At 50.6% G+C, this 12,502-nt stretch overlaps 1 protein-coding gene across 3 annotated transcripts in view; it reads left to right on the plus strand.

The window, feature by feature from the left end:
- The window catches only part of PFKFB2 (6-phosphofructo-2-kinase/fructose-2,6-biphosphatase 2), a 59,628-nt gene that overhangs the window by 10,286 nt on the left and 36,840 nt on the right, over window positions 1–12,502 (plus strand). For all 3 annotated transcript variants that reach the window (XM_073587269.1, XM_073587271.1, XM_073587270.1), the window contains exon 5: window positions 11,324–11,390. In XM_073587269.1, coding sequence (XP_073443370.1) covers window positions 11,324–11,390 — 67 coding nt within the window. The remainder of the gene's footprint in view (window positions 1–11,323; window positions 11,391–12,502) is intronic.

The raw sequence follows: 12,502 nt of genomic DNA on the forward strand, positions 1-12,502 counted from the left end.
AGCTAGGGTGCCTGCACCGTCCGAAAATGGATTACCTCATGGCCTCAAGGAGGTATGGTTGGGCTGGGAGGGTTCCCTGGGCAGCGAGAGGCTCCAGGCTTAGGAAAGAGCGACGAACACTTTAATACATTTCGTATGCCCCAGCAACTCAGGGCTGGAGCTGCAGAGTAACCAAAGGCGGTGATCAGCAGCAGCTCCCTCCTTCCTCTCCCCTCGCCGCTTCCTCCCTCCTGCCTCCCTTTCTCCTTCCTCCATTCCATACCTGTAGCCAGTGGGCGCAGGGAAATCCCCCAGCTGGGGAAGGGGGCGCTTCAGAGGGGTACCGAGGGAGCGCATGGTCGAGAGCACGGGGTTGTGATCCAGCTCCGGTACACAAGCGCGCCCCTGCTCGGGCGGGCGGGCAGTGTTAAATTTAGCCCGCGGCTTCGGCCTAGGCCGAGGGGGGAGGGCGAGGGCCCGCCCCCCGACGTGACGTCAGATCCGGCCCGCCCCCCTGCGTGACGTCAGATCCAGCGCTGCCCCCAGGTTCGGGACAAGCGCTGGATTAAATCGAGGCCCCGGCTTAAGAACAGGGTAGGCCGCGATCAGGAGAGCATTGCAGCCTACCCAGAGAGGAAGGAACAGCAGGATCAGGAGCGCGGGGAGACAGCAGGGGCCGGGTAAGTGCGACCCCGTCCCGGAGCCACACTAGGGCAAGTTATCCTCCTTCTCCTCATTCCCCCTTATGCCTTAAAGAGAGAGAGAAAATTGGCCTTTTTTTCCCTTCCCCATGACAGCACCGCACATGAGAGAAGGTACCCGCCCCCAGGAAACAGGAAACCTGTAGCAGAGACATAAGAAGGGGGGCGGCACCTCTCCCCTCAGTTTGGTTTCCTGTTTCTTGCGGGCAGGTGCCTGGGGCAGAGTGGTACCTTGGAGGGATCCCCCTCTGATGATCCGGTCGGGAGGCCGAGGTCCGGGGGGGAGAGAGCGGCAGGGGGTGCGGTCGCGCGCGCCTGTCAGCCCAGCTTGTGGGCGCTGCAAATGGCGTCCTCCTCCTGTGACTCCCCGGCAGCCGCTCCAGTGGGAGGCAGGGCCGGGGGAGGCGTGGCCACCATGATGCTGGCGCCGATTGAGTGGCGACGGCCTCCGGAGTTGCACCGGAAGTGACGTCGCACGCCGGGGGAGCGGTGTACTGGGCACTTCCGGGCGGGAGTAGTCCCAGAAGCGCGCACCGCTCCTCCATAAGAAGGGAGTCGCGGCAGACGCCGCTTGTCCCAGAGAGGCTGCACACAGGCTCCACGTATAGCCAGCAGCAGAACGAAATGGATCCTGAAGTTGGAGAGCAAGTCCAGGAGGAAAAGCTACCAGCTGCCGGGGTACCCAGAGGGCCGGGTGAGTGCCTTTGTAAGGCAGCACAATATATTAACAAAGGCCCTGTGTATGTTTTCTGTAGGGAAAGGCCACATCCAAACAAAAGAACAAAGAATGTGCGTTATGTAAAAATGCCCTATCTAAAACGTATGACAAGCGACTCTGTCGCTCGTGCATTAAAAAGACAGTGGCCGAAGAGTCACCAACCCTGCTCTAAAGCATTAAAGCTATGATCCGGGATCAAGTAAAGTCGACGGTGAAAGAGGAAATAAAAGAGCAGGCCACACATAGCACCGATATAACGCCTGCCTCACCCCCGCCCCCACTGCCTCCCACAGAGATAACTACTGATATTGAGTCTGAGGAAGAGCAAGGGGAGATAGGGGCCTCGGATTCAGACCTAGACTCCTCGGACGAGGAAAAGGGGCGTCCATATTTTCTATCTGAGGACATTGTGAAATTGCTAAAACTTGTAAGGTCCACAATGGGACTTGAGACACCAAAAGAGTCTAAATCAATTCAAGATGCTATGTTTAGCAATCTTGAGGGGAAAAAGCGAAGAGTTTTTCCCTTCCATGATAACCTGCTAAATTTAATCAAGAGAGAGTGGAAAAAACCCAACAAAAAAATGTCCATACCGCAGGCGCTCAAACGAAAATACCCGTTTGATGAGGAGGTATGTGATAAATGGGAAAAGGCGCCCAGACTAGATGCCGCTATTGCTAGTACATCCAAAGGGATAGCATTGCCATTTGAAGATATGGGCGCCCTAAAAGACCCCCTTGACAAGAAAGCAGATGCTTTTCTAAAAGCTGCTTGGGAAGCATCAGCTTGGTCGTTTAAACCAGGGGTGGCTGCCACTTGTACGGCACGTGCTATGGTCAGGTGGTTAGACAAATTAAGTGACCAAATTAAGAATAAATGCCCAAGGGAGACACTGCTGGAGGCAATACCTTTCCTACAGAAAGCAGCAGGATTCCTGGCTGACGCCGCAGTAGATTCCGTCCGAGGTGCTGCCCGTGCATGCGCCCTTTCTAATTCAGGCCGCAGAGCACTTTGGTTAAAAAACTGGTCTGCAGATTTCCAGTCAAAGGTTAAACTCTGTGCCGTCCCCTGTGAGGGCCAATACTTATTTGGAAAAGCACTGGACGAAATTTTGGAAAAAGCATCAGATAAGAAAAAACCGGTTTCCAACCCCCTTCCCTAGGCGTCGGTGGACTGAGGCTCACTCGTCCTTTCGTGGAACAGGGAATAGAGGGAGCCGAGGGCGGCCAGACGATAGATCCATGCGGGGTAGGCCCTGGAGGGGAAGGAAAGAGAGAGGTTTCCTCTTTAGTAGAACCACCCCGAGACCCGATACCAAGCAATGACGCCAGGGCGGTTGGGGGAAGGCTTCGATTCTTTGTCCATCAGTGGGTAGCATTGCCCACCTCAAAGTGGGTAACCAACCTGTTGGCCGAGTGCCTACGACTCAGTTTTCTAACCCTTCCTCCTCAGAGACTAAAAGTGACCCGGGTAGCCAAGAAGAATCAGGCTACATTAGAAAAGGAGATCCAGCTCCTCATTCAAAAAGAGGTACTTATAAAAGTACCATCTCATCAGAAAGGGAAAGGGTTTTACAGTACTCTGTTCCTCACGCCAAAACCAGATGGGTCACTAAGAACAATATTCAATCTCAAAGCCCTGAACCAATACATCAGAACAGAAAAATTCAAAATGGAGACCTTGGGGTCAGCAGTAAAACTACTCGACCCAGGTTGCTACATGGCAGTAATAGATCTTACCGATGCCTATTACCATGTCCCAATATGGGAAGAACACCAACAATATCTGAGACTGGTAGTAGAGATTGCTCAAATCCCCACTCATCTACAGTACCGGTGCCTACCCTTCGGGGTATCAGTAGCCCCGCGTATATTTACGAAAATCATTGGGGAAGTAGCGTCCTTTATAAGAAGGCAAAATATCCTGTTAGTACCTTATCTGGACGATTTCCTGGTTATAGCAAACAGCAGGGAAAACTGCGAAAATGCGGTTACAAGGGTCCTGGAGATATTAACCAGGTTAGGCTGGATGATCAATCTGAAAAAATCCAAATTAACTGGGAATTCAGTTGGACTCATTAAAACAACAGTGCAGCCTTCCAGGAAGGAAAATTGGAGCTATCCACAAAAAAATACAACGGATACAGTCTGGTCGAGCCATACCAGTAAGAGAGGCCATGTCGCTCCTGGGCACGTTAACAGCGACAATTCCAGCGGTCCGGTGGGCACAAAGCCATACGAGAGAACTACAATGGCAGATCCTGTCCGAGCAGGAGACGAGTCCTTCCAATCTAGATCGGGAGATTATCCTCTCCCCTCAAGTGCAGGAGTCCCTAAAATGGTGGCGGAGCACCGAAAATCTAAACAGAGCAGTGCCCTGGACGACTCAAAACTCTGTGGTATTGACCACGGATGCAAGTCCGAGTGGTTGGGGGGCACACATAGGGAAACAAACCCTACAGGGCCAGTGGGAACCCGGAATGAGGGAGGCATCCTCAAATCTAAAAGAACTGGCAGCCGTAAGGCGAGCCCTTCCCCTGGTAAAGCGAAAAGTACAAGGGAAACATGTCACCATATTATCCGACAACAGCACGGTCATAGCATACATAAACAGACAAGGGGGTACAAGGTCGGCAACCCTTATGGCAGAGGCCAGGGAATTATTCGCTTGGGCAGAAAACAATATTCTATCCTTATCGGATACACATTTAAAGGGGGCAGACAATTATCTGGCCGATTATTTAAGCCGTCATGTACTACACCAGGGAGAATGGTCCCTAAGTCAAAAAAATATTTGGGGAAATCTGTGCTGCCTGGGACACACCAGAAGTAGACTTGTTTGCCACCAGGGAAAATCGGAAAGTGGACAGGTTCTACTCCCTAAATCCAAGAGAGCGGCCAGAGGGGGTGGATTCGCTACTACACCGGTGGAAATTTCACCTGGCATATGCGTTCCCCCCGTTGGTATTGATTCCAGTAGTCTTAAAAAAAAAGATCCGGCAGGAAAAAGCTCGAATAATCCTGATTGCGCCCTTCTGGCCGAAAAGGGCATGGTTCACATGGCTCAGACGCATGTCTATCTCGGACCCATGGATCCTCCCAGATACCCCGAATCCGCTATACCAGGGCCCAGTGGAACACCCCAGAGTTCACGGGCTGCACCTCACTGCGTGGAACTTGAGAGGGGACTCCTTCTAGCAAAAGGGTTCTCAGTCCCGTTAGTAACCACCCTGCTCGCTAGCAGGAAGGAGGTAACTTCACAAAAATACCAAAAAATTTGGGAAAAATTCTTACAGTTCACGGGCCGACAATTGACTAGAACAGCCCAGAAAATACCAATAAAGGAGATCCTAGAGTTCCTCCAGAAAGGGCTGGAAAAAGGACTATCCACAAGCACCTTAAAAGTGCAGGTATCGGCCCTGGGTGCATTGTTTGATCAAAAACTGGCATATCACCCATGGATCTATAGATCAATTCAGGCCTCCTTCATATCCAGGCCCACAAAATTAACACCTAAGGTAGCTCCCTGGGATCTAAATTTAGTATTAAGGGCACTGACAGCATCTCCATTCGAACCGATTGCTTCCATCCCAATAAAGGCGTTGACACTAAAAACAGTACTCCTGGTGGCCCTAACCTCAGCTCGTCGTGTTTGCGAGCTGCAGGCGATATCTGTATATCCACCATATACCACCTTTTTGGATGATAGAGTGATCATAAAAACTTATCCAGCCTTCCTACCAAAGGTAAATTCCAAATTCCACAGGGAGCAGGAGATAGTTTTGCCCTCGTTTTGTTCGAAACCCAAATCCCAGGGAGAGGAAACCTTCCATTGTTTAGATGTCAGACGTTGCCTGCTTCAATATATAGAAGCCTCAAAACCATGGCGACAGTCTTCAGCCCTTTTTGTCTCCTTTCAGGGGACAAACAGGGGTAAAAAAGCTTCAAAGTCAATGATTGCACGATGGCTTCGTATGGGTATTGCACTAGCTTACTCTTCTTCAAACCAGACTCCCCCATTGGGTGTAACAGCTCACTCTACAAGAGCCATAGCCACGTCCTGGGCTGAAAGGGCAAATGCTTCAGTTGAGCAGATCTGTAAGGCAGCAGTATGGTCATCACCATCCACTTTCTTCCGACACTATAGACTAGACCTAGGGCCCTCAAATCTGGCCTTTGGGAGAAAAGTGTTGTCTGCTGTTGTCCCACCCTAGGAGTCTATTCTATCTTTCCTCTCATGTGCGGTGCTGTCATGGGGAAGGGAAAAAATGATAATTACTTACCGGTAATTTGATTTTCCAGAGCCATGACAGCACCGCATTGTTCCCCCCCTATCTTGGTGATGGTTGTGTGGTGCACCAGAGGTTTTTAATTATATCTGGATGTGTAGATATATGTATATAGACATGGATTTAAAGGAAAAGGGGAATATTAGTAGCGCTGTCATATAACATGTATGTAAACTAATAAGGCGGTTACCTTGCATACTCTGAAACAAACTGAGGGGAGAGGTGCCGCCCCCCTTCTTATGTCTCTGCTACAGGTTTCCTGGGGGTGGGTACCTTCTCTCATGTGCGGTACTGTCATGGCTCTGGAAAATCAAATTACCGATAAGTAATTATCATTTTTCTGCAGTATGTCTGGGGAAGGGGGAAAAAAAGCACACATTCCTTGATACCGCATGCGTTTCCTGTGGGTTTGTGTTCACGCAAGCGCAGACTATTAAGTTATATGAAGCCTGTAGTTCTGAACGCGCCCAGGAGCCCTCCCCTGCGACCGCGACCAATGTGTCAAATCCTCCGGAGTGGGCCCGATCACTGTCACAGTACATGGCGTCGCTTGCGAGAGCAATAGAATCCCTTCAAGCCCCAAATAGGGGCAGGGACAGTGTCTCGCCGCCTTTAGAGGGAACCTCCACCTCACAGGAGCCTCTGGCCTCCAGGGGCCGCCCTCACTCCAGGCAGACCCGGGGGAAACAAATCCACGCGGTGTCGCCCAGTCCATCCGGTGCCTTCGGCATCCGTAAGATCTGCCTCTCGCTCCCCGTCACCAGTGGTTGATAGCGACCAGATCTCAGATTGCGACTCAGACGAGCCCATTGACCTGGACACTCCAGAGTCACGTGAAACAGTGGACAGCCTCATAGAAGCCATCAATCCAGACCCTGGGTTTGAGGATGAGACCGCAGCGGCTACGGGGCATAAAGTGGCATGTAAACGAGTGAAGCGGCCGCACAGAATTTTTTCCTCTCACCCTGAGTTTGAGGACATAGTGCAGCGGCACAGAGAACGTCCAACACGGCATTTTTTTCGGGTTAAAGGGCACTTGAAGCGCGTTATCCGTTTGCTCCGGACCTCCGTAAACAATGGATGAAATCCCCGATAGTGGATCCTCCGGTTTCACGCCTGGCCACTAAGACCCTGTTATCTGTCCCTAGGGTTTCCTCGATTAAAGATCCCACGGACTGCCTTATTGAGAGCCTAGCTCGTTCAGTATATGAGGCGTCAGGGTCTGCACTCGCTCCCTCGTTTGCAGCAACTTGGGTGGCCAAGGCTATGATATCATAGTCAGAAACATTAAACAGGGTCGCACAGGAGCAGGGTCTACCTGCAGAGATCTCGGAGGTCACATGTCAGATGACGATAGCCGGAGATTATGTATTGAATGCGTCTTTGGATGCGGCCAATTGTTCAGCATTTGCTGCCGCTAATGCAGTCTCTATCTGAAAAGCCCTATGGTTGAGGACATGGCAGGCTGATTCTACTACCAAGAAGTCCTTGACGTCCCTGCCTTATCAGTGCGACCGTCTATTTTTGGATCAACTTATCTCCGACTCCACAGGAGGAAAGAGTGGGTTTCTCCCTCAACAGAAGGTTAAATCGTTTTTTCGTCACCCGGTTCAGGCACGTTTTCGAGCCTTTCGAAGTGCCACCGGCCATTCTAGGCCGGGCGTAACGGCATTGGTCAGGTGGCGGCCGCTATGTAGCCAGGTCCGGGACCCAAATAGGAGACCGGTCCGGGGTCATGCGTTAAAAGACTCCGGGTGGACTACAGGGCCCAATTCCGCCACCTCAGGCCGCCCCAATCAGGATAGGGAGCGGCAGGTCATATAGAGCCAACCCAGAATGCTTGCTCAACAGGCCAGATCGAGGGGACCCAGATCCTAGGGATCATCGGCCAAATGACTCGAGGTCTTTACCAGACGACACAGCAAAGTGGGCGGCCGCCTACTCTGTTTTCACCACGTCTGGGCCAACGTCGCTCACGACGCATGGGTAAAAGAATTCGTGTCCTCAGGTTACAAAATAGAATTTGTCAGATACCCTCCATGATTGTTTTTTCTTTCCCGGCTTCCCAGGGTGGATACCCAGTTAAGGGCTCTATTGGGAGGCATCAAGTCGCTCTTGCACAACGGAGTCATTGTTCCAGTTCCGGAACACAGAAAAGCTCAGGGGTTTTATTCCAACCCTTTTGCGGTTCCCAAAAAGGACGGGTCTGTCATGCCTGTTTTTGGACCTAAAGCTTCTGAACAAATTCATCAGGATCAGACATTTCCGGATGGAGTCTCCGTTCAGTCATAGCGGTCATGGAGCAGTGAGAATACTTGGCCTCAATTGACAGTCAGGACGCATTTCTGCATATTCCCAGAGTGTTCACAAAAGTTATGGCAATTGTCAGGGCCACACTGCATTCTTGAGGCATAGTCGTCTTGCCTTATCTGGACGACCTCTTGGGCAAGGGCCCGTTAATACGGGCATGTGAAGAAGGTGTCAACATCACGCTAGATACTCTTGCCGCTTAGATGGTTGGTCAATGCAAAGAAATCATCCCTTGTGCCAGCTCAGAGGATCTCCTTCCTAGGAATGATCTTCGACACTTGCTGAAGGTTGATAATTCTCCCTCAGGAAAGGGCGCTAGTCTCCGGCAGGGAGTCCGGACACTACGCCAACCAGTCCCTCACACCATCCGATCCGCGATAAGGATCCTAGGGAAGATGGTGGCAGCAATCGAAGCGATACCTTTCGTCCAGTTCCATCCTTTACCCCCTGCAGCACGTCTTGTGTCAGCCTGGGACAAGAATCCTTTCACGCTCGATCGGCGGTGCAAACTGTCCTCAGGTCCGGCAGTCGCTCGGATGGTGGATAACCAGTTCCTCTCTGGCCTAGGGGAAGCCTTTCCCCCCATGTCATGGGCTGATAATGACAATAGACGTCAGTCTCCTCGGTTGGGGAGAGGTTTTCGCCACCCAGAAACGGTGGTCGCCACAGGAGGCACGCCTCCCGATCAACTTATTGGGGATAGGAGCAATTCAGCTGGCTCTGCAGAAGTTTCGTCACTTTCTAGCAGGCCGCCCCGTCCGGATTTCATCGGACATTGCCACGGCGGTGGTTTACATAATTTGTCAGGGGGGCACCCGCAGCAGAACAACCATGCGCGAGGTGGAACACGTTCTTCAGTGGGCCGAAGCAAACCACTCGGTGATTTCGGCTGTCCTCTCCCGGGCGTGGAAAAATTGGGCGGCAGACTTCGTCAGCCGCCAGGGTCTTGCATCCAGAGAGTGGTCTCTACATCCCGATGTTCTTCAACAGATTTGTCAACTGTGGGGGAGCTCCGGATGTGGACCTGATTGCTTTCAGAGTGAATGCCACGGTGCCCACATATGTCGCTCGGGCCAGGGACCCTCAGGCATTCGGGTGGACGCATTGGTTCTGCCATGGAACTAGGTTCGCCTCCTATATCTATTTCCCCCACTGCCACTAGTCCCGAGAGTCAGCAAAGGGATCAAGACGGAAGGGGGGCCGGCGATTCTGCTGGCCCCCGTCGAGCGTGGTACGCAGATCTAAGGCAGCTGCTCGCCGATGTTCCTGGGCGCCTGCTAGAGCGCCCAGATCTACCGTCTCAAGGGCTAATCTGCCACGCGAACTCAGGGACCCTGTGTTTGACGGCAGGGCCGTTGAATCTTGGATTCTAACCCAGGCAGGGTTCGGGAGCAAGGTGGTCGCTACAACGATTAGCGCCCGGAGGCCTGCTTCAGCATGAATATACCACCACACCTGGAAGGTGTTCTTTGCTTGATGTCGAGGCCGCGGTGTTTCTCGGCTAGGATTCTCGATCTCAAGCATCTTGGTTTTTCTCCAGTCGGGCTCAAAGAGCCCGGATAGCTCAGTCGGTAGAGCATTAGACTCGGGCTTTGCCCCAGGTTTCAGCAGGAGACAAATGTCGGCCTTATCTGTCCTGTTCCAGTGCAGGGTTGCTACCAATTTGCAGGTGAAAACTTTTCATCCGGGGAGTGTCTCACTTGATACCTCCCTATATGGCGCCGATGGACGCCTGGGTTCTTAACATAGTCCTAAGTGTTCTGGAGGAAGCTCCTTTGGAACCGCTTCAGGATATCGCTTTGAGGTACCTTTCCTAGAAGGTTGTTCCCTTAGTGGCCATCACTTCCATCAGGCGGGTTTCAGAGCTGGCGGCTCTATCCTGCGGAGCTCCGTTCCTCACTTTCCATAGGTATAAGTTGGTCCTCAGACCAGCCCCTCCTTTTCTGTCGAAGGTCGTGTCCTCTTTTTTCACATCAATGAAGATGTTGTTTTGCCTTCATTTTGTCCAGCACCGGTGCACCATGTGGAAGAAGGCTCTTCACACGTTAGACCTGGTAAGAGCCCTCCGGAGGTACGTGTCGCGGACGGCACCCTTTTCTGAGATGGACACACTGTTCGTGCTCCCTGAAGAGCGCAGGAAGGGACTCGCTGCCTCAAAGACAACCATAGCCAGATGGATTCGTTTGACTATTCAGGAGTCCTACTGCATTAGAGGCACGCCGTTTCCAGAAGGGATCAGAGCGCACTCTACCCGGGCGGTGGGCGCCTCTTGGGTGCTTCGGCATCAGGCTTCGACGGAACAGGTTTGCAGGCAGCAACCTGGTCCAGCCTGCACGCATTTGCCAAACATAATATCCATGCTCAGGCCTCGGCGGATGCAAGCCTGGGTAGAAGGATTCTCCAAGCAACGGTGGCGCAACTTTAAACAGGAGGTGCATGTAGCTTGGATCGGTGAGTCAACTTCCCACCCAGGGACTGCTTTAGGACGTCCCACAGTATCTGTGTCCCCCAATGAGATGAAGGAGAAACATGGATTTTTGTGAGTACTCACCGTAAAATCCTTTTCTCCGAGACGCTCATTGGGGGACACAGCACCCACCCTATTAGCCAGTTGGCTCTTGTTTAAATGAATGTGTTTACTTATTTGATATAAGGGTGGTATTTTTACTTTGGACATGTTGTACCTGTATTAAGGCTGATTTGTTGTCCTCCTACTGCTTTGGCACCAAACTGGTTTCCGCCCGCAATAGGGGCGAGGGTGTATACTGTGGAGGAGGAGCTAACCTCTTTTTTTTTCACTTAGTGTCAGCCTCCTGGCGGCAGAAGCATACACCCACAGTATATGTGTCCCCCAATGAGCGTCTCGGAGAAAAGGATTTTACGGTGAGTACTCACAAAAATCCATGTTTCTTTGTTCCCACATTTTCAATTTTAACCATTTATGATGATCGTAACCCTTTAAAAGAAAGGGCACCAGATATGTGAACTCTGAAAAGTTTGTCGAAGGGTGACTTTAATCATCCTGTGTAGATGTGCTAATTAATAATGTATTCCTCTGACCATTCATAAGGGAATATATGACATTGACCCTGTTCCATTGACGCCCAGCATAACCCCTTTGGCTTACAGAGGGGTCTGTCAGAATTTCCACTTTATGGGCAAGAATTGTGCTGCTCAGTTCGCATTTCACAGTGAAGGAATCCTTGATGGAAATTCCCCCGCACGGCTGTGAACTGAACGGAATATATGGGTGTGATGATTTGTGATAATTTTGGGAAGTACGATGCTGGAACTCGCTCACTTACCTGTCCTCCCTTTTTCTTATAGGCAGTGTGCCCTGATCGCCCTGGAAGATGTGAAGTTTTATCTAACAGAGGAAGGAGGCCAGATTGGTGTAAGGGTAGAAGACATTCATTGCACACCATGACATTTTTTTATATAACACATAAGGACACACAATTTTTATGCTTTTTTCTTTTTCTTTCTTTTTTTTTTTTTTTTTTTCCTGTTACCTTATGTAAAACTACAACACATAACATATGCAGCTTACTAATATAAAACCTATTAGTAGTTTGAAGCTGATGTTTTACATTGTGCTGTATTAGTTCCTTATCAGTAAGGCCTTTTCCATGTACTGTATGACTCCTCAAATGAAAAGCACTGCACGGGAAACTGTCTGTTCTTCCGTAGAGGAGGTTGATGGTCACTTGCTATGTTTAGGACAGGAGCGCCCTGGAGTACATGGAGTAGACTTTGGTGTAGGGGGTCACACAACAAAATGTAAAATATCAGCATTGACAGTGTAATGTTGTATTTGTAACGTAAAGGTGATGTAGTCGATCAAAACCAAATGTATTTTGGTATGTGCTTACCTCTAGGAGAGCAAAGCGATGGGCAGTTTGAAATCTGACATTCCCTATCAGCATTTCCCCCAACCACCAGTTATTCAGGCCCCCATACCTACTAGAGCTTTGTCTAAACCCGTCTTTAGTGATTGGTGTGGCCGATGTTAATTTAGTTTTTAAGGGGCCTTAAAGTATCTGAGCATTTTGTCCAATTACTGAAGGACTAGCTGGACGCTTCGTTCAGCTATAACATATGATCTTCTCATCCACAGGGGACCTTTTATAGTATTGGACTACGCCTTTAAAGGGAACCTGCCACCAGGTTTTTGCTACGTAATGTAGGACCAAAGACCCTGATTCCAACGATGTGTCACTTACTAGACTGTGTTTTGATAAATCTGTGTTTTTTCAGCAGGAGAAAGAGGACATCTGGCCTCTTGCCTCCTAGTCCAACCACAGCCCCAGTACTAATGAGCAGCTTTGTGTCAATGTACCTTGGACACCGAAAGCTGTGGTGTGGATGGGTTTATACACAGCTGAGCTCTGCTCAATCTGCAGAAGAGAAAACTATGGCTCCATTATAACCGCTGCACCCAGTATATTAAGTGATACATCACTGGAATCAAGGTCTCTGTCCCAAACTCCAGCTGTTGTCACATTA

The sequence above is a fragment of the Dendrobates tinctorius genome, unplaced genomic scaffold (assembly GCF_039654945.1).
Source record: "Dendrobates tinctorius isolate UK_male_01 unplaced genomic scaffold, ASM3965494v1 ptg000098l, whole genome shotgun sequence".
NCBI classification, from domain to species: domain Eukaryota; kingdom Metazoa; phylum Chordata; class Amphibia; order Anura; family Dendrobatidae; genus Dendrobates; species Dendrobates tinctorius.